This window comes from Oncorhynchus mykiss, chromosome 12 (assembly GCF_057628025.1).
Source record: "Oncorhynchus mykiss isolate SJ-2025 chromosome 12, ASM5762802v1, whole genome shotgun sequence".
Taxonomy (NCBI): domain Eukaryota; kingdom Metazoa; phylum Chordata; class Actinopteri; order Salmoniformes; family Salmonidae; genus Oncorhynchus; species Oncorhynchus mykiss.
In genome coordinates, this window is record NC_143033.1 from 76,830,195 (window position 1) to 76,850,563 (window position 20,369).

The window sequence follows — 20,369 nt, forward strand, 5'->3', positions numbered from 1 at the left end:
TTGTTAAAAAAGTTTGAAATATCCAATAAATGTCGTTCCACTTCATGATTGTGTCCCACTTGTTGTTGATTCTTCACAAAAAAAATACAGTTTTATATCTTTATGTTTGAAGCCTGAAATGTGGCAAAAGGTCGCAAAGTTCAAGGGGGCCGAATACTTTCGCAAGGCACTGTAGGTGCACAGTCCAACTAGGCTCTGGTAAATGTTTGAATCCATGTCGCTATGTGCTATGACTGTTGGAGCATAACCACGCTCACAGAACTGATGACGATCTTCAAGAGTTAAGTGGAGATTTTGCAAGGATACAAAACCACTCAAGTCAAAATAGAGAGAAGTTGAATAGCATACACAGGGGATGACATAAATGAAGACAACGTCTATCAAATGGGGAGAGCTGATTTCCTAAGCAGATGGGGGGAGGGGGGGAAGTACAGTGGGGTGAAAATGTTTGTCATACAAAAACAAATCTGTACCACATAGACAAGGAAGTGGCCATAACATAGCACTGTTTGGTCTCTGCTTGTCCTTGTAGTGTGGGATAAACAGTCTCTGACTCAACATCTCCTCCTCAGTCTGCTCTGAGGTTTTTCATCAATCCAAGGATGGAGAGAGAAGGCCAAACATTCATCTGTTTAGACCATTTCACATTTCCCCTGTTTTTTAAACAGTGTATCTCTCCTTGATGTGATGTGTGTGACTGAAGATTGCATCATACCAACTCACTGGATTCAACATCCGCTGAGAAATAAACTGCCATCTGGAAAATACTAAAAGAACACAGGGTGTTGTGGGTTATAGTTCCATTAGAGCCCCATGTCCATTTGATACATAGAGTCAGACTCCAAGATCTAATGCAGTGTAATACATACAATATTTATTCAGAAACACAAAATAATTAAGTTAATTGTCTGGTAATCCACAAAATTGTTGTGGTAGCTGTCTCATGGAAAACATTGAGGAACAGGCGTGTGTTCACGCAACCGATGTGCAAAGCAAAACTACAGTGTGATTATCAGATTAACAGATCGTAGAATATAAAACGTTTGGATGGGGCCTTCCCTGAATTTATCAGTTCCTTTCAATTGCAATTTTCATTCCATTGTACAAAATAAAAAAGATGATCAGGTGCCTAAACGAAACATTTTTGAGCCGAGAGTTCCTGAGACAGCATCACCAAATATGCTGTTTTTTTTTCTTATTTTTATTTTTTAAATCTATATATTTTTGTAAATATATTTTCCCTATTTATTATTTTCCCCTAATATGCTGATTTCCATCTTAAGCAACGACAACACTGTATCAAAAACTATCTGTGTGCTACTTAGAGATGGTGCAAAGCTGGAATATCAAGCAAGATGTCTCACTCTGACAGAAACCTTTATCTCACTTATCCTCTGACACTAGTTGCTGAAAACAAAATCATACAAAAAACACTGAACAATGATTGAAGTATAACATCCTTTAGCATTCAATGCAGACATAAGACATAAAGAGGAGCAGTTTGTAAAGTTGCTTATTAAACATAGTTGGATAGCTGGTGTTCCTTGATTGTGTGAGTGGGACAGTCAATGTCATTACCCAATGTTTGAAAAAGCAGATCCAAGTTGGTTTCTAAGCACATTAGAATACTAGAACACATGATATTCACACACTTACACTGGTTAAAAAATCAAGAAGAATGATGTTATTTATGCAGTGCACCCCCAGTATCAAAGGCATCCAGTCCATTGACACCACTCCAGAAAGACAAAGGAAAGATGATGACACTGTCATACACATCGGTGTGTACAACAAGAAGATCCTTCTTCGGCACTAGTTATACAAGTCCACCTTTGTCTCTGGTTTCAGATCAATGGAAAAAAATGAAACGTGTGCCTAGCTAAAATTGTCTGCAGATTTTACAATGTGGCGTCATGTGAATGTTCATCAGCTGTATGCTCATAATTCCTCCTTTCTGTCCTCAGTGCATGTCCACAACATCGCTTGGTTTTCTGCTTTCCCTTACAGACAACTCAAAGAGGACTGCCCAATATTGGTTCCTCTTGTTATCGCGAGGCCCCTGCAGTGCTCTCATCTCTCTGCCTCCATGGTGACGCTGGCCTGTTCACTGGATGCCTGCTGAGTGACGGCTTGGGGCCACCCACGGGGAGGCACATGAGAGGGCAGCTGCCCAGAAGTCCACAGGCCCTGCTGGGTCTGACCTGGAGCAGAAGGGCCCATGGCCCAGTTGACCTGAGGAGGAGAGGTCGCCATGGAGGCTATGGGACTGCTGCCGTAGAAGCTCTCTGAGGCCTTGAGGCGGGAGAACATGGCCAGTGCGTCTGGGAAGTTGGGAGGTGTTGCTGGTGTGTTGGCTGGAGTGTGCATCTGTGGAGAAAGGAGAGAACATAAATCTGTACGCATTTATGATTGCATTTTTCACTACTGACTTTTGTAATTACTGGCGCATTGTCTCCAGTTCTAATTGACATGCTTGGTTTGATTTGCCATCTTGACACTTATGTCCTCCCTCAACTGGTCCTTAGAAGTGCCTACATCATAATAGTTGTGGAAGTGAAAAAGGAAAAATATTTTCCCTTCGAAGCCCAACTTCCTCAGACTGACCCTTTGTCTTTCCACCAAATTCTACATCCTGCCCTGAGTCTGCCCTCTCAGCTGACACTACAGAGCGCAGGCCTCAGGAGACTGCTCTGTGACTGCCAAACACATTACCAGTCAGCCAAAACAAACACCATTCCATGAGTAAGAACCTAAGAGGGTCCAAAGGAATCGTACCTTCCGGGACATAAAAGGTCAAAGCAACCCGTGTTAGGATTCACCCCAACCATCTGAAGGCTACCAGAATGTCTGTTTTCTCATTGTGTGGACAGGATATCCACCACATAATAGATTATGCAATATCTCAAAACAGTCATGTGATATGTAGTGGAACTAGAGGAAACAGATAACCCCCTCCCCCTCCCCCCAAGGCACATGCTTGCCTTCAGAATAAGTTTGGACTGGGGTAAACATATTTCTTTAGGAGTATTGTCAGACAATTTAACTACATTTTGTTAATGAGAGCTGAAATATGTACCAGAAGAAAAAAGATCACCACAGGCTAATAAAGAAATCCTTATTACTTGATAAGAACATTAGTGGAGTATCCCATCCACATGGATTTCTAAGGTTTCTATGGTGCGGTACGAATGAATGAGTGAATGAATGAACAAACATTGGATTTCCCACAGGCATTAGCGTTGACCTGCTTCGATAGGAACGAGACATGCCTTTATTCAACGTAATCACTTATGATGCACAGTGAAGCTGGTGTGTGCATTGCTCAGTTCAGGACAAGCATGTCTTTGTACAAAAAACGGGTCAGCAGCAGCCATACCAGCATAAGGCTGGCTGCTTCAGAAATGTCCTTCTGCAGATCACTGGTAGCCTACATTTGCTTCAGTCAATAACACTGCAATAAATTGCAAGTGATCATAACAGACTTCCTGTTAATTGACACACATGGCGGCAACAAAACCATGACCTAAGATATGATTTTGAACTTTAAAAAAAATACTGTATCGGTTTACAAAACGGTTAAAACTGCACAGCTGAAAAACACGTATAATACAAAAGTACTTCCGTTATTTGATCACAATAACAAGACAGCCTGGCCTGTGTGGGAGTTTCACTGCTTTACATTGAGAGGTCAGCAGTGTATAGGGAGAAAGGTGTTGAAGGGGTTGGCTATGTGGACACACAGGGTGTGGGCCTCAGTGTGTGGCAGCTACTCAGTCAGATCAGCTGGCTCTGTACACATAAACACACAGGAGACCGACCGTGCATTTTCTCATCTGGAGCTGCAAAGTTGCTATAGAAACAGTCCTGTTTGATAGGGATGGATCCTGTAATAGCAGCTGCAGCCAGGGAAACAGTACATGAGAGCTTGTTTTAGAGAGTGTGGTCTTTCTCATCCCTTTTCCTATTGTTTATTGTCAGTTTGCCATATTTGTGCCTCAGAATAAACAATGGCAAACTGTACCCTGTACTAAAGCCCTGCATCCTGCCAACCAGCATTGTCCATATTAAAACACAATGTGCTATTGTACAACAGGCAGTCTACTCTGTCATTGTTCAAAGGGCTTGTAAACAAGCATCAGAGCACATCTAAATGTAGACACTAAACGTCTAATAGCCATCCCAAATAGTAATAACAAGGGTAGTAGTACAGTTTACAAAAGCTGTGTCTTTTGGACGATGTTATGAAGACTCTTTAACTGACTCGATTCATGACTGCCACAGACTTCCTGGCATCCTAGACATTGACTGGGACATTGTGATAAGCCACACATCTACAATATTGCCACCAGCCTATGCCTTATTAGCCTCCTGTAGTTAAAAACCCCTATGTGCATTTTAATCATGAGGGATGTAATCATCTGTGGATGTAACATCCCATAAGCACGTTGAGTTTCAACACTGACCTCCATTGTGTGATCTACAAGATAAAATTGTTGAGGGCATTATGGGTAATCTGTCTTTCGTGAGGCTGCAATCTTTTTCAGAGCTGTTTCACTAACTCACAGTCACCCCACACGTTGTCTGTCTCCATGTATGTGGTCAACTGTCCAACGAGATCAAAGAAAGGAAATTCAAACATCACGCGTCACGTGATACACAGTTTACATGACTGTTTTCTGTATCAACAAATCAATCTCACCAACCTCCAACACAAACCGGTCAATGAGCAACCATAGAGTGAGTCAATAATTAACCAAACACAGTCCCTTGTGTTTTATTAAACAGCCAGGGATAGATTAATATACAGATGCTGGTTTGTCATGTCAACTTGTTCAAGTGACAGAAGTGTCATTTTAAAACAAAGTCACAGTGCTCTTCATAGCAATACAACCCCTACTGACAACAGCAACAATAACCTACAGCACTTTCAAAAACATTACTTTTAATAGCCTTGGATGTAACAGAGTTAGTTTCGTAACCTCACTCCCCAGCTTGAAATGCCTCCACATCATGTTACATGTGCATTGGGCCTCTCCTACGCCTGGCCTTTCTGCACTGGTCTGTTTAAGGACACAGTGGGCACATACTGTACCGTAGTTAATCTGACAACCATTTGTCAATGAAAGGGGCTAAACTTAACCTTATGCCAGGCCTGACAGCCAACCCCTAATGTAAACAAACCACGCCAGATGTATTGCCGATGTCACTGCTTCTTATCTAATCTAATGTCTGCCCACATCCTGTTTATTTTCATCAGTTTGAAAATGAAAATAGAAGCCGAATGAGATCACTGGGAAATGGCAGACCCAGTGGTAGGTTATGAGAGGTAAGGTTCTAGACTTAAATAAACTGATATCTTATTGCTCATGTAGCCAGATGTTGTTTTGAAAGGAGGAAATCTATCGGCCAAATTGACAATCTATATGACAAATGGTCTAGATTAAACTGTGCTAATGTCCTGTTATACATGTGTCAAGATTTTAACACTGCCATTAATTTTCAGTAATAATTTTAAATTAAAAGACAGCGTATGTATGTTTTGTATAGTATGTACAGCATCATAAGTGCTGTAGCACTTAAATCATTTTATTTTATAACCCTTTTTTTTTTTTTTTTTACTAAAACAATGTTCACTTCTGCTGGAACCACCCTCCCCCACAAGACACATTTTCAAGGCTTCAATTCAAGAAAAAGAATAGTAGCAGTACAGATCATCCATAAGTCACATGACTTCATTTAACGACTGTAAGTATTAGAAACATAGTAGCCTATCATGTCACCGTTCATGTGAAATAGCACAGTAAGTAATATGCTACAGTACATGACAACGCACTATGAACAACGTGGCCAACGTGTGTTTATTTTTGTCAGGCTTGTGTTTCAGTACAACATGGCGGACATGGACGACAAGGGCATGAATATAAATATAATCATAGATGTTGCAATAATCATCATCATAATGTAATAATAATAATAATAATAATAATACATCAATCATTCATTGTTATCAATAATACTGTAGGTTTTCTATACTTACCATTTGATGATGGTGACTGTATGGAATATTGGTTTCTTGAAAAAAGGCACTTAATGCAGTCTATTGAAAATAAAATATATGTCAGTGAGCACCAGTCCAGTGTGCATTGCACATATTGCCAATTGCAGACAGATACAACCTAAATCGATATTATACTATCTCCTATGAAAATGTTACATTGTGCCATTAGGCTGCTGAATACCATAGTTAGCTACATTTTCATTGCATAATAGCATTACCCTACTGGGGTGTTGTAAAGATAACCAGATTATTTTACAAATGATTGGCATTACTGTATTAATTAGATGTATTTAATTAATGACTCTGAGAAACAGACACAGACTGATCTCTGTAACTGATCTATCTTCCATGCATCAAACTCAGACCATTGTCAAGAAAAGGTTCCCATACCTCGAATTGCCAATGTGCCGCTTGTAGAAGCTGTTTCGCTTGGTCTGCCGCGCATCCAGCAGTCAGGACGAACTGATTTATCATAACTTGGTGCTTTAGATCATCCATATTTGCAGAAGCGGGCTATTCTAAACCTTTCCCCTTGGGTTGGTGCTCGGTCCTTGAGGTTATTCTCCCTTGCACTACCCTTTCCTCTCATCGACCATGGAGACAGCACAGTCCGCAGTGAAAACCCAAATATTTACTGTCTGAACTATGTTCAATGTCCTGAGCGCCCCTTTGATCGGCAGCACGAGAGCGCAAATCAGAGCGATGGGGAGGGGCGATCAGTAGGTCGGTGACAGAAAGAACTACAAGTCCCTAACACCATGTAGTTTGACGTATCACACATCAGAAGGCTTTTGGCTAGAAACTTGTGTTTATTTTCTTTAGCGGACACCAAGTTATCCTTGGTTCTATCGTTATTCTTGACAGGTACACAGTTGAATATATAAATCGCTGTGTAATACCGAAGAAAGTCTAAAACTTGTTACAAAACGGTCCCTTGGACGATAAATACACTAGCGTTGGGGTTAGTAGTTAGCTAATGCTGTAGCTAATTAGCTAGCTAGCAACAACAAGGAAAGATGGGGTCGATTCTTAGTCGGAGAATTGCTGGCGTTGAGGATATTGATATCCAGGCGAATTCTGCATACAGATTTCCACCGAAATCGGGTAAATATAGCTATTAATTTGGTTTGAAACCCTAAAACTCGAGCTATAGCTAACGTTAGCTAAACTGATATCATCAGCTCCCAACATTATAGGCCTAACGTTACACGTGAACGCTATAAATGGTTAATTGTATGATATTCAGTCCTGGTGAGATGTTTATTTGATGAGGCAGAGTTGTGCATCGGTACACTGATCTTGTCCTGATTAAAGATAGGCCTTCCATCCTGATTTTATCCTGGTTCTAATCCAGTCACATACTTCTATTTTCTTTTAAGGGAATTACTTTGCCAGCCATTTTTTCATGGGAGGGGAGAAATTTGACACTCCCCATCCAGAGGGTTACCTATTTGGAGAAAACATGGATCTGAACTTCCTTGGAAATAGGCCTGTACAAGTAAGGACAAACAAGTGCGCTATACATTGGCAAAGGTTCTTATCTATGTTGTTAAGTTTTTCATTTTGCAAGTTGCTGACAGATAAGTAACATGTACAGCATATTAGTTGAAGTGGAAGTTCAGGAGTAGTCCTTGATTCACATCCCCCATGCAATTGATTAGGCTAAAGCATTTGAAGTTTATCTGCATTGGGCTGTTCTTTTCTTAGACTAGTTGTCGTGTCTCACCTTTGCTTAGTTTCCGTACGTGACCCCGGCACCCCATGAGCCTGTGAAGACCCTGAGAAGTCTGGTCAATATCAGAAAGGACTCCCTGCGCTTGGTCAGGTGAGGAAAAACACCACCATATTCTACAGCGAGTAGTCTTCAGACTAACCTTTCCTCATTTATTTTTCTTAGTGGTTTTCATTGTCAAGTGATTCAGGGTCAAGAATCCTGGCTGATTGAGCTTAGCTTAACATCTATTCACTGTACTTGTTTAGGTCTACCTTTGGTTTGATATTGACATGCTTTCATAAGTGTGGTGCATGAGTGATTTTTTGTTGTTGTTGTTAACTTACTCATAGCTTCATTTTCAAAGTTATGTCATTTTGAAAATGGCCACTTGAGAAAGCTACTGTTTTGTTTTTTCTGCTTGACTACTAGGTACAAAGATGACACTGATGCTCCAGTAGAGGAAGGAGGGAAGCCAAAGGTTCTGTATGGTGTGGAGTTCACATTTGATGCTGATGCTCGTGTGGCTATCACCCTTTATTGCCAAGCTTTTGAGGAATTCACCAATGGGATGGCAATGTATGTAAGAGTCTGATTCAGAAACCTTTTCATTTACTTAGACGATGCTTAGCATCAATATGCTATTTAAGTCATTCAGTAATTAGAAATACATATTTTCTTCCACTGTCTCTTGCTCCCAAATATATAACTAGATACAATCCAGCGTTTTACATTTCTCATTTGAAATTAAATCCATGCCTTTTATCCGTTTCTGAAGATGTGCAGTGAAATTGATTTATTCACTTTAAAGACGCATTGTATAAGAACATCTTATGGTAGTGGCCAATGTACTGGGAGAGATACAATGGGTCCTTAGCAACCACCTGTCTCCATGGATACGCATGTCGTCTGAAGAGGGAATTAATATAATAGTTTATGCTGAGGTCATTATGTGAGTGGATGGATGTGTTTTTCAGCTTTTTTGCATGTTTTTTATTGAGATTTTCCATTGACAAATTTAAGAGGGAAATTTCAGAAATGGATTTGAGTTAGGCCTAATGCTGTTTTTCATTATTTGTGGTCGAAGAAAGAGCTTTCAACAAGAGATCTGAAAAAGAACATCTTATATTTCCGCTATACTAAATTAACTTTGATAGTTTTGTATTGATAAGATATTGACTTCACTGTTTCTGTTCTGTGTAGGTACAACCCAAAGGGCCCAGCCCTGGTTTCTGAGACTGTACACTATAAGAGGGGTGTGAGCCAACATTTCTCCCTGCCTTCTTTCAAAATCGATTTCACCGACTGGAAGGAGGAGGATGTGAGTATATCTGGGCAGCAGCACTTAATCCTGTTGTGTGATGTCACCAGCTGACAGTTGATAAACTCATCTGTTGTCACCATTTATTTTATCTTTACAGCTGAACTTTGACCTGGACCGGGGTGTTTTCCCCATGGTGATCCAAGCTGTGGTGGATGAAGGGGATGGTAGGTGGTCCAAATGGTTGACGCTGATGTTAATGTTCTTCGCTCCATATATCATCTCAAGGCTGACCTAATAACAAACTTAGTTGGCAACTGTTTCTCCACTGTACCACAATAGCAGGTGCTAGATGAGACATTCTGTATTCACAGACTACAGTGATCCCTTATAAATGAGTGTTTGTCCTTTTCCAGATTGCTTTGGACATGCACATGTGCTGCTGGCAGCCTTTGAGAGAGTAAGTAACTCATTGTGATGATTCAGTAGAAGAGGACAGTGTTTGAATTTGACTCAAATTTGCATCCCGCGTCTGATGTCATGAAGTTCTGTTTTCACACATTATGAAATATGTGAAGTAAACACAATTTCATCCTTTCAAGCATGTGGATGGCAGTTTCTCCGTCAAGCCTCTGAAGCAGAAGCAAATTGTAAGTTAACACAAGTTAATCCATGTCTTCTCTATTATATTAGTAGATTATTCAAAATACAAAATGCATGAATAACAAGAAATTGCTCATTTACAACACATACATTTGTTAGCATGTGTGCTTACTTCCTCTTTATCTCCTATGGGACATAAGGCTACAATGTGTTCCTCCCGTCGTTCTCTGTCCTTGGCCACGTGTTGCTACCATGTGTGCTCTCTGTTATAGGTGGATCGTGTGAGCTACCTGCTGCAGGAGATCTATGGAATTGAAAACAAAAACAACCAAGAGACCAAGGTTGTTATTCTAGAACTCACCAGGAACACCTTTTGTAGATGCATACAGTAGATTTATTTAACATGAATTTACAAAGGCTCTTTCAGAAATGTAAACCAGGAATGTGGCTCATTATGCTGTAGGTTTTCAGACCGTTGGTTAGTCTATTTCTTTCTACATGTTCATCACTCTAACAAATGTTTTTTTGGTTCTCTGCAGCCGTCGGAGGATGAGAACAGTGACAACAGCAATGAGTGTGTTGTTTGTCTGTCAGACCTCCGAGACACCATCATCCTGCCCTGCAGACACCTGTGTCTCTGCAACTCCTGTGCTGACACCCTGCGTTACCAGGCCAACAACTGTCCTATCTGCAGACTGCGTAAGGAGCGACGCTGGTTTGTTTCCAATAGGCTTCCAAATGGGATGCCTTCGCTAATAGGAAATAGACCTGCCCGGCTGCCATGTTTCAGAACTCAGCGAGAGAGACGCCTAATAGACGTAGAGATGAATGCCCTGTGGGGACTGAGCTGATTTAAGGAAAATGCTGTGAAGTTGACATTTTAGTGAAGATGCAGTCCCATTTGACAGTGTGTATTGTAACCAGTGTTTGGTCTCTCTCTCCCCAGCCTTCCGAGCCTTGCTGCAGATCAGAGCTGTGAGGAAGAAGCCTGGGCCGCTGTCCCCTGTGTCTTTCAGCCCTGTACTGGCTCAGACCATGGACCATGATGAGCACTCGGTACGGCGCACACGACCCAGGCATTTGTTGTTAATACACACATGGCATCATTGGTGTCAAGGATGGTTTCTTATTCTACTTGTATTTAACGAAACTCAACTCCATCACTATGCAATTACAAAGCCTTTAATAAATGACTGTGAATGACTAGTGAAGATATGAGCAGTCTTTCTGCGTGTGCGTCTCTCCAGAGTTCAGACTCGGTTCCCCCAGGCTTTGAGCCCATCTCTCTGCTGGAGGCCCTGAACGGCCTGCACTCTGTGTCCCCCTCCATCCCCCCCGCCCCCCTCTACGATGATATTAACTTCTCTGGGAGCCTGGTAGGGGAGGGCCGGCCGCTGGGCTCCCCAGAACACTCCGGTGACGGGGGCCTGCAGAAGGGCAAAGTCAGCAAGTCACCTGACAGGTAATCCTGGGACACAAGGGTAGTAACAAGCCCAGATCACTTTCTCCTCCATCTGAGATGAACCATCTCCCTGAAGTGTACACTACACTCCCCCTCATGGATTTAAAAAGAATGGACAGGTGTAAGGGAAGATGGTGGAACCTCCCTCCAGCGAATATTTAAACCAATCCAAAGCTTTGAAATCTTTTGACGTAGGGTGAACCAATGCACACTTTAGGAAGAACGGGGAGAAACTGAAGTGGGCTAAAGTGTTCCAATGCTGCTGTCTACAGTCCAGCTGCCTTCTACTGTATTTTTTCACACCATTACATTACCATTTGGTTTGAACAGCCTCTAACTTGGAGCATATGCAATTTTGAATTATTTAGTTTTAGTATTGAGTTAATAGCCCTGACAGATTAACTGCTCTGGATTGATTGCTCATCAGTTTGTGTAACAGCTGGCCCAGTGTCTGAAAAAGATAGTCACCTTAGGTTGTGATGAGCTGCTGCTAGAGGTCTTCTCCTGTATCCAGCACCATGCTACAAACTGATTAGACGGCATGTCCTTGGCAATCTATCCAGTTGACATTGCTGAGCCTTACCAACCTGCAGAAAATAAAATTACTAGGACAACAGTACAGAGTGCAGTCTGTTTATTATAAAGCTTCACGTCGGTTGTAAATGTTTTTTTGTTTACCAATGTCGCCTCATTGTAAGTTTTTGACCCCCTCAGCACCCTGAGGTCGCCCTCATCACCTATCCAGGAGGAGGATGAGGAGAAGCTGTCTGAGATGTCGGACGCCCAGCCTCACACACTGCTCTCCAGCAGCCCTGCTCCCACCGAGGCCACTGCAGCCGAGGATGTACTGGAGTCCATCTCCCCAGATGATGGTGAGTTCTGTCATGCTCTGAATGCACGTAGTTAGCGGTCCAGTCTACATGTTTGGGTACGTGACCCCTCCAAATAATGACTTGAATTACCTACCAGGGTACATTGCAAACCCGTGTAAGGACATTTAGGTATTTTTGCATGTTGTGACCTTGTCTCTCCCTCCTGTCATGGGTGGTACAGAGGACAGGCTGCACTCTGGAGGAGAGAGAGAGATCCTTCAGGACTACAGCAGTGAACACAGCAGCCTGACCAAAACAGAGAGTGACCCGCCAGGGGACCTGTCTCTGCCAGGTAAGCTAATAATAACACAAGGCCCAGGCCCGTGCGTATCTGTGCGCGTGTGCATGATTGTGTATGTTTGTCTGGATATTAAAGATATTCTCTGGTTCTTTTATATACTTTTTAGCCAGTAGTTCTGAAAGTAGTGCCCAGGAGCCAAAAGTGGCCCCAGAAAATTGCGTACTATGTCACATGTGCACCATGTCTCTCTCTCGCTCTACTGTGTGCGTGTTGCTAGCTGTCGCTCCCTTGGCAGGCTGAAGATCATTGGCTGAAACTTTAATTGCTAGAGGGCTGGCCCACATGGGAGTAAATGGAGGGAAAGTGGCACTGCACAGCTTCCAGAAAATAGGGATTTCTTGGCTAGTTCTGCTCATAGATTATGCATGAACTACACATTAACACATAAAAAAGGGAGGTTTAAAAAAATACTTACTAGTTGCCAAAGTACCAGAGCATGTCTTTAAGGCTCAAACCAATTGTAAACATACATTTTTGATTGCACGTATAACACCTTTTAGCTATGTTTCTCTTTATTCTCCCAGGCTTTCAGTCCCCCAGCTTTGCATCTAACCTGTGTGCTGTTTGTTCTTCTCTGTTTCCTTACTCCCTGCCCTGTCCCTTTACCTGACCTTGCTATGGCCAGCTCTAGGTCCTGATGCCTGCTCTATTGGTATGGAGGAATAAATGTGGTATGTAGGACTTCTCTGTCCTGTCTTTACCTATCTGCTTTTCTGTCACGTTGCTTCAGAGAAACCGATCCCTCGCAATCTGTCCGATTCAGGACAGTTGGTTAATAATCTGCTGCAGGTTGTAACTCTGTTTATCATGCAAATAGACAGCAAGTTTGTATTGATAAGTATGCAACTGTTTAGATTTATTTCACGGGTGTAAGAGATCCTCTTGTTTAATTGGATCATGCTCCTTGTGTCCACAGGGTCATCAGAGAGCCTGAAGAGTCAGAGTACCAACTGCTCCAGCCAGCCCCTCCTGTGTCCCCCCAGCAGCCTTCACATGGAGGATGAGCAACTTGACCCCTAACCTCTGGGCCCAATGGTTCTCCCTCTCTGGCTGAGTCCCAATTCACTTTCTCGCATGTATTTGACAATGGTGGAAACTCCCTCCAGTCAATAATTACACCAATCCAATGCTTTTAAATCCATGACGGGGAGTGTGAAAGTGCACATTTAGCCTAAAGGATGAATAATTGGGACTTAGCCATGGTCTCCTCCCAAGCCCATCCCTCCCCCATGATCCAGTCCCCTTGGGCCTTGTAGAAGACCACTTTCCTACTTTAGTCATCGATTCATGCCATAACTGGCATTGATTCAAAATGTGTTTGTGGTGGTCACTGCAAGGATTTACTAAAACCATACTATACCTTAACTAAAAAACAACAAGTCCTTAATTAGATTGCTTTACATTCAGTTGAAGTCGGAAGTTTACATACACCTTGGCCAAATACATTTAAACACATTTTTTCACAGTTCCTGTCATTTAATTCTAGTAAAATTCCCTGTCCTAGGTCAGTTAGGATCACCACTTTATTTAAGAATGTGAAATGTCAGAATAATAGTAGAGAGTGATTTATTTCAGCTTTTATTTCTTTCATCACATTCCCAGTGGGTCAGAAGTTGTTTAAATTGTTTAACTCAAACGTTTTGGGTAGCCTTCCACAAGCTTCCCACAATAAGTTGGGTGAATTTTGGCCCATTCCTCCTGACAGAGCTGGTGTAACTGAGTTAGGTTGTAGGCCTCCTTGCTCGCACACGCTTTTTCAGTTCTGCCTACAGATTTTCTATAGCATTGAGGTCAGGGCTTTGTGGTGGCCACTCCAATACCTTGACTTTGTTGTCCTTAAGCCATTTTGCCACAACTTTGGAAGTATACTTGGGGTCATTGTCCATTTGGAAGACCCATTTGCGACCAAGCTTTAACTTCCTGACCGATGTCTCTGAGATGTTGCTTCAATTTATCCACATAATTTTCCTACCTCATGATGCCATCTATTTTGTGAAGTGCACCAGTCCCTCTTGCAACAAAGCACCCCCACAACATGATGCTGCCACCCCGTGCTTCACGGTTGGGATGGTGTTCTTCGGCTTGCAAGCCTCCCCCTTTTTCCTCCAAACATAACGATGGTCATTATGGCCAAACCAGAGGACATTTCTCCAAAAAGTATGATATTTGTCCCCATGTGCAGTTGCAAACTGTAGTCTGGCTTTTTTATGGTGGTTTTGGAGCAGTGGCTTCTTCCTTGCTGAACAGCCTTTCAGGTTATGTCGAGAAAGGACTCTTTTTACTGTGGAAATACATGCTTTTGTAGCTGTTTCCTCCAGACTCTTCACAAGTTCCTTTGCTGTTGTTCTGGGATTGATTTGCACTTTTCGCACCAAAGTGCGTTCATCTCCATGGAGACAGAATGCGTCTCCTTCCTGAGCGTTATAACGACTGCGTGGTCCCATGGTGTTCATTCTTGCGTACTATTGTTTGTACAGATGAACATGGTACCTTCAGGGGTTTGGAAATTGATCCCAAGGATGAACCAGACTTGTGGAGGTCCACAATTTTGTTTCTGAGGTCTTGGCTGATTTCTTTTGAGTTTCCCATGATGTCAAGCAGAGGCACTGAGTGTGAAGGTAGGCCTTGAAATACATCCACAGGTATGTCATTTTATGGAATTTTCCAAGCTATTTAAAGGCACAGTCAACTTAGTGTATGTACATTTCTGACCCACTGGAATTGTGATACAGTGAAATAATCTGTCTGTAAACAATTGTTGGAAAAATGCACAAAGTAGATGTCCTAACCGACTTGCCAAAAGTATAGTTTGTTAACAAGAAATTTGTGGAGTGGTTGAAAAACGAGTTTTAATGACTCCAACCTAAGTGTAAGTAAACTTCAGACTTCAACTGTACATTTAGGAGTGTGTAATTGTTTGTCCATTCTGGATGGGGTTGTGGTGCAGTGGTGGACGTTGCATGATTCCAGTGGTTGAGTATGACTACCATCATATGGTAGTACTAGAAGCACACTCACTTTCAGTTTACTCTACTCAAATTACTGCTTGACACTAATTGTTTTAGAGAGCATTAATACCATTCCTGTTGTATTCATCTAAACTAATAACTTTTTAACATTTTATTTCTTGGTGCTTGTATGATATGAAATGTTTTGGTGGACATTTGACATGATTAAACATGACAATTTAATGGAGTCATTTTTAAAGGTTTTGACGATTCATTCATTTTGCTTTGTGAAATGGTGAATTCCTATGTAATAACAAGTCAAATTGAGGCATTTAATTTCAAATTGTCTTCAAAGGTTTTGAGGATTCATTCATTTTGCTTTGTGAATATCTACATTTGTTCATTTTTATACTGAATTATGTGATATATTGTACCTGTACTAGAAATGTATGTAGATTCATTTGCAAAATTGTATATGTGTGTGTTGTAGAAGAAAATCTGGGGATTCAAATAAGGAGATTAGTAGTTACAGCTACATGCACAGTATCTCAAATGTAGCTGATTGATTTTTAGTGACATAGTCCAGCTTTACACCTTAACAGCTGAACACAAAGAAAGATAGAGCCTGCAACAATCCAATACACTATGCTGACCGTATAGCACAAACTTTGTTATTTGTAGATGTGGCATATTTCTATAGTTATATTGTGGCTTGTCATCCTGGCATAGTCATTGCCTTGCTCAAGTTCTATGACTTGCAGTGTGTGACTTCCCTGTAGATGTAGCACCATACGTATAGATCTATGTGCCTTCAACTAAACAGATATGGCTGCTGCTTGTTGCATTTTTGGTGTTCTTGTGATGAAACGGTTTCAGGATATACAGCTGTATGAGCCTGTAGTCTAGGAGGTTTTTATTCCCACTGGCTGATATACAGAGCTGTAAATGTATGACATTTCTTTGCATTCTCAATGGTTCGTTAAATATTTTTAAGGAAACCTAATTGTTATTAAACCATTATTAAAACCCGTCTGTTCAGCAATTACAATTATGTTAAATCCATATATTGATACATTTAATCTATAAATGGTAAGTGCATTATGATTAGACTTGGTTGTTATATGGTCTGTATTATGTGTGTGTGTTCTAATTTTTTTCCCAAGAGGAATAAACAAAATGCTTCTTAACCATTTTACTTATGCAATATCTTGAGACATTGCATCTTTAACAATAGGTTATCTTTTGCTTGTGAGTTTTGTTGTAGAGGGGTGTAAAACGATCCAAACTGCTTTGCATTAATACTGTTCATGTCATGTGTCTTTGACTAACGATGTGCCATGTTAACTTTGATGATACACCTGTGCCTTGTTCCTGTTTCTCACTAGTATTGACCTGGTATCCAGGACAACCCCACATTTAGTGATTCATAACTCTTATCAATATCGGTCTGTCCCTGTGTACAGATGTAGGATCTTCATTTGCCCATTCTTCTGTTACTGAGAATATTCCTGCACAGCAGGAAATGCACATTTGTAGTGTATTCAAGGTTTAAAAAGGCTTCTAAAGTTTGTCATTTCCACTTTAAAATATCAGACTAGATTTGCCCTAATGAAAAATGTATCAACCCCTACAAAAATGTCAATTTATTATAGTCCAACACACAATTTAAATTTCCTGTTGCTGCAGGATTATTTTCCTGCTGTAGCGAACTGGCTCAGATTAAGATCCTACATGTGTAGCCTACAGCCGCATGTGAATAACAATTAAATAAATGTAATGTTGAACACTTCTGGTTTTAACTGCATGTCTCATGCTTGACTTCCATTGACATGTGAGGACCATTTAGGGTGAATTCGGAAAAAGTGGGACACTTTGCATTTCCGTCTTCTGTAACCTCTTTCGACATCTATCCAACCTATTAGCCCAACACATGATACATTTCTGAAATCCTCCAGATGTTTCCTAATCACACAAAAACACTACTGTTGATTTCATATTCACAGGAGGCATGACCATATTTTTAGTTTGCATTTGGTCGACTATGACACCTAATTGTACTTCAACGACAATTACATTTTGTGTGCTTAGGAAACATTTGAGGTTTTCGGAAATGTATTATGTTGGGCCATTATGTTGTATAGATGTCTAAAGAGGTTACAGAAGATGACAACGCAAAACATGTTCCGCTTTCTGAATTCACTCAAATAACAGTACTACAAGACATAATTAACAGGATATAGTACTACAAGAACCAGAACCTAAATACAGGTGGTCCCCAATGTAAACTAATGTAAATCTTTCCTCCATTAGTAAAGCCTACTCCATCCTGTCCTACTTTAGCTAGCTATGGTTGGTAATGCGGGACAACAACAAAAATGAAAGATAATACAATTACAAAATGTAAAGATATTGGCAACATTATGTATTTTGATGCACCAGTACATAATATTCACATTTACATCAACATTTGACACAGTGCATTATGTATGATAGTTTTACTAATTTAACAACAAAACAGAGAATCTATGTCACTGATTTTACCGTGTGCTTCCCAAGGTGAGCTTCCTGTTTGAAGCTTTCTCTGCCCCTCACTGATGTCACCAAATAAGTGGTGATTTTGACCAGGCTTTTAGTAACAATAGTTTAAGATGTTCTCTTGTCAGACCAAAAAATAAAAGCATCAGGATTAATCTGTCCCAGATTATATCATGTCCAACTCTTTCCCGAATTCACCCTATGCACAGGTTGAAATGAAATGTGTATATATTATATATACAGTACCAATCAAAAGTTTGGACACACCTACTCATTCAAGGGTTTTTATTTATTTGTACTATTTTCTACATTGTAGAAACTATGAAATAACACACATAGAATAATGTAGAAACCAAAAAAGTGTAAAAAAAAATCTTAGATTATCTTAGATTTTAATCTTAGATTTTAGATTTTAATCTTAGATTTTAGATTCTTCAAAGCAGCCACCCTTTGCCTTGATGACAGCTTTGGCATTCTCTCAACCAGCTTCACGAGGAAAGCTTTTTCAACAGTTTCCACATGCTGAGCACTTGTTGGCTGCTTTTCCTTCACTCTGTGGTCCAACTCATCCCAAACCATCTCAATTGGGTTGAGGTCTGATGATTGTGGAGGCCAGGTCATCTAATGCAGTACTCCATCACTCTCCTTCTTGGTCAAATAGCCCTTACACAGCCTGGAGGTGTGTTGGGTCATAGTCCTGTTTTAAAACATGATAGTCCCACTAAGTGAAACCAGATGTGGTGGTGTATTGCTGCAGAATGCTGTGGTAGCCATGCTGGTTAAGCGTGCCTTGAATTCTAATTAAATCACTGGCAGTATCACCAGCAAAACACCATCACACCTCCTCCATGAGGGAACCACACATTGTGGAGATCATGCGTTCACCTACTCTGCGATCTCACAAAGACACGACGGTTGGAACCAAAAATCTCAAATTTGGACTCATGAGACCAAAGGACAGATTTCCACCGATCTAATGTCCATTGCTTGTGTCTCTTGGTCCAAGCAAGTCTCTTCTTATTGGTGTGCTTTAGTGGGGGCTACTTTGCAGCAATTTGGCCACGAAGGCCTGATTCATGCAGTCTCCTCTGGACAGTTGATGTTGAGATGTGTCTGTTACTTGAACTCTGTGAAGCGGCAGGTAGCCTAGTGGTTAGCGTGTTGGGCAAGTAACTTAAAGGTTGCTGGATCGAATCCCTGAGCTGACAAGGTAAAAATCTGTTGTTCTGCTCCTGATCAAGGCAGTTAACCCACTGTTCCCCTGTAGGCTGTCATTGTAAATAAGAATTTGTTATTTACTGACTTAGTTTACAGCCTAGTTAAATATAAAAAGCATTTCTTTATGCTGCAATTTATAAGGCTGGTAACTCTAATGAACTTATCCTCTGTAGCAGTGGTACAGTGCCTTGCGAAAGTATTCGGCCCCCTTGAACTTTGCGACCTTTTGCCACATTTCAGGCTTTAAACATAAAGATATAAAACTGTATTTTTTTTTGTGAAGAATCAACAACAAGTGGGACACAATCATGAAGTGGAACGACATTTATTGGATATTTCAAACTTTTTTAACAAATCAAAAACTGAAAAATTGGGCGTGCAAAATTATTCAGCCCCCTTAAGTTAATACTTTGTAGCGCCACCTTTTGCTGTGATTACAGCTGTAAGTCGCTTGGGGTATGTCTATCAGTTTTGCACATCGAGAGACTGAAATTTTTTCCCATTCCTCCTTGCAAAACAGCTCTAGCTCAGTGAGGTTGGATGGAGAGCATTTGTGAACAGCAGTTTTCAGTTCTTTCCACAGATTCTCGATTGGATTCTGGTCTGGACTTTGACTTGGCCATTCTAACACTTGGATATGTTTATTTTTGAACCATTCCATTGTAGATTTTGCTTTATGTTTTGGACCACACAACTCACCAATCCCATGAGCTTTGAGGAGTTATGAGGATGGGTGGACTGCTCGGGGGCCACTCACCTTTCACTGTCAACTCAGTACAGACAGATCAGATCGATCAGTCTGATGTCAGCATGACATTATACAATGTACCAGACTAAGGCCTGTCCAGCTACAGAATACAGGGAGGTTCACCATGTGAGCAGAAGAACAATAATTGTTTGAGGTTGATACAGTGCCTTGCGAAAGTATTCGGCCCCCTTGAACTTTGCGACCTTTTGCCACATTTCAGGCTTCAAACATAAAGATATAAAACTGTATTTTTTTGTGAAGAATCAACAACAAGTGGGACACAATCATGAAGTGGAACGACATTTATTGGATATTTCAAACTTTTTTAACAAATCAAAAACCGAAAAATTGGGCGTGCAAAATTATTCAGCCCCCTTAAGTTAATACTTTGTAGCGCCACCTTTTGCTGCGATTACAGCTGTAAGTCGCTTGGGGTATGTCTCTATCAGTTTTGCACATCGAGAGACTGAATTTTTTTCCCATTCCTCCTTGCAAAACAGCTCTAGCTCAGTGAGGTTGGATGGAGAGCATTTGTGAACAGCAGTTTTCAGTTCTTTCCACAGATTCTCGATTGGATTCAGGTCTGGACTTTGACTTGGCCATTCTAACACCTGGATATGTTTATTTTTGAACCATTCCATTGTAGATTTTG

The 20,369-nt window shown here is 41.0% G+C and overlaps 2 protein-coding genes across 5 annotated transcripts; one reads left to right on the forward strand and one right to left on the reverse strand.

Moving 5' to 3' along the window:
• Window positions 1-847: 847 nt before the first annotated feature.
• Window positions 848-6,749, reverse strand: LOC110538459 (UBA-like domain-containing protein 1). Its single transcript, XM_021625292.3, has 3 exons — window positions 6,449-6,749; window positions 6,038-6,097; window positions 848-2,367 (listed from the first exon to the last, which is right to left on the reverse strand). Exons 1-3 carry the CDS (start codon window positions 6,554-6,556, stop codon window positions 2,071-2,073), a joined length of 465 nt encoding a protein of 154 aa, XP_021480967.2. The 5' UTR covers window positions 6,557-6,749; the 3' UTR covers window positions 848-2,070.
• mgrn1b (mahogunin, ring finger 1b) lies at window positions 5,290-17,002 on the forward strand. 4 transcript variants are annotated; one of them, XM_090193372.1, is made up of 16 exons: window positions 5,290-5,745; window positions 7,438-7,556; window positions 7,795-7,883; window positions 8,202-8,348; window positions 8,973-9,090; window positions 9,191-9,257; window positions 9,447-9,490; window positions 9,633-9,680; window positions 9,906-9,974; window positions 10,173-10,332; window positions 10,580-10,689; window positions 10,881-11,095; window positions 11,810-11,967; window positions 12,149-12,259; window positions 12,894-12,939; window positions 13,185-17,002. In XM_090193372.1, exons 1-15 carry the CDS (start codon window positions 5,727-5,729, stop codon window positions 12,932-12,934), a joined length of 1,515 nt encoding a protein of 504 aa, XP_090049498.1. In that variant the 5' UTR covers window positions 5,290-5,726; the 3' UTR covers window positions 12,935-12,939; window positions 13,185-17,002. The 4 variants fall into 4 exon arrangements, with proteins under 4 accessions (XP_090049498.1, XP_036794225.1, XP_021480966.1 ...); XM_021625291.3 differs by lacking the exon at window positions 5,290-5,745 and adding an exon at window positions 6,755-7,162; XM_036938330.2 differs by lacking the exon at window positions 12,894-12,939.
• The last annotated feature ends 3,367 nt before the right edge of the window (window positions 17,003-20,369 follow it).

What these genes read in the sequence shown, in the direction of transcription:
- LOC110538459 (XM_021625292.3), bottom strand. Translation starts at nt 6,556, where the DNA reads ATGGATGATCTAAAGCACCAAGTTATGATAAATCAGTTCGTCCTGACT. An exon ending in CGGCACATTGGCAATTCGAG is followed by an intron (nt 6,098 to 6,448) that starts GTATGGGAACCT and finishes TATTTTCAATAG; the next exon opens with ACTGCATTAAGTGCCTTTTT. An exon ending in ACAGTCACCATCATCAAATG is followed by an intron (nt 2,368 to 6,037) that starts GTAAGTATAGAA and finishes CTTTCTCCACAG; the next exon opens with ATGCACACTCCAGCCAACAC.
- mgrn1b (XM_021625290.3), top strand. Translation starts at nt 7,075, where the DNA reads ATGGGGTCGATTCTTAGTCGGAGAATTGCTGGCGTTGAGGATATTGAT. An exon ending in TGTGGTGGATGAAGGGGATG is followed by an intron (nt 9,258 to 9,446) that starts GTAGGTGGTCCA and finishes GTCCTTTTCCAG; the next exon opens with ATTGCTTTGGACATGCACAT. An exon ending in GTCCATCTCCCCAGATGATG is followed by an intron (nt 11,968 to 12,148) that starts GTGAGTTCTGTC and finishes TGGGTGGTACAG; the next exon opens with AGGACAGGCTGCACTCTGGA.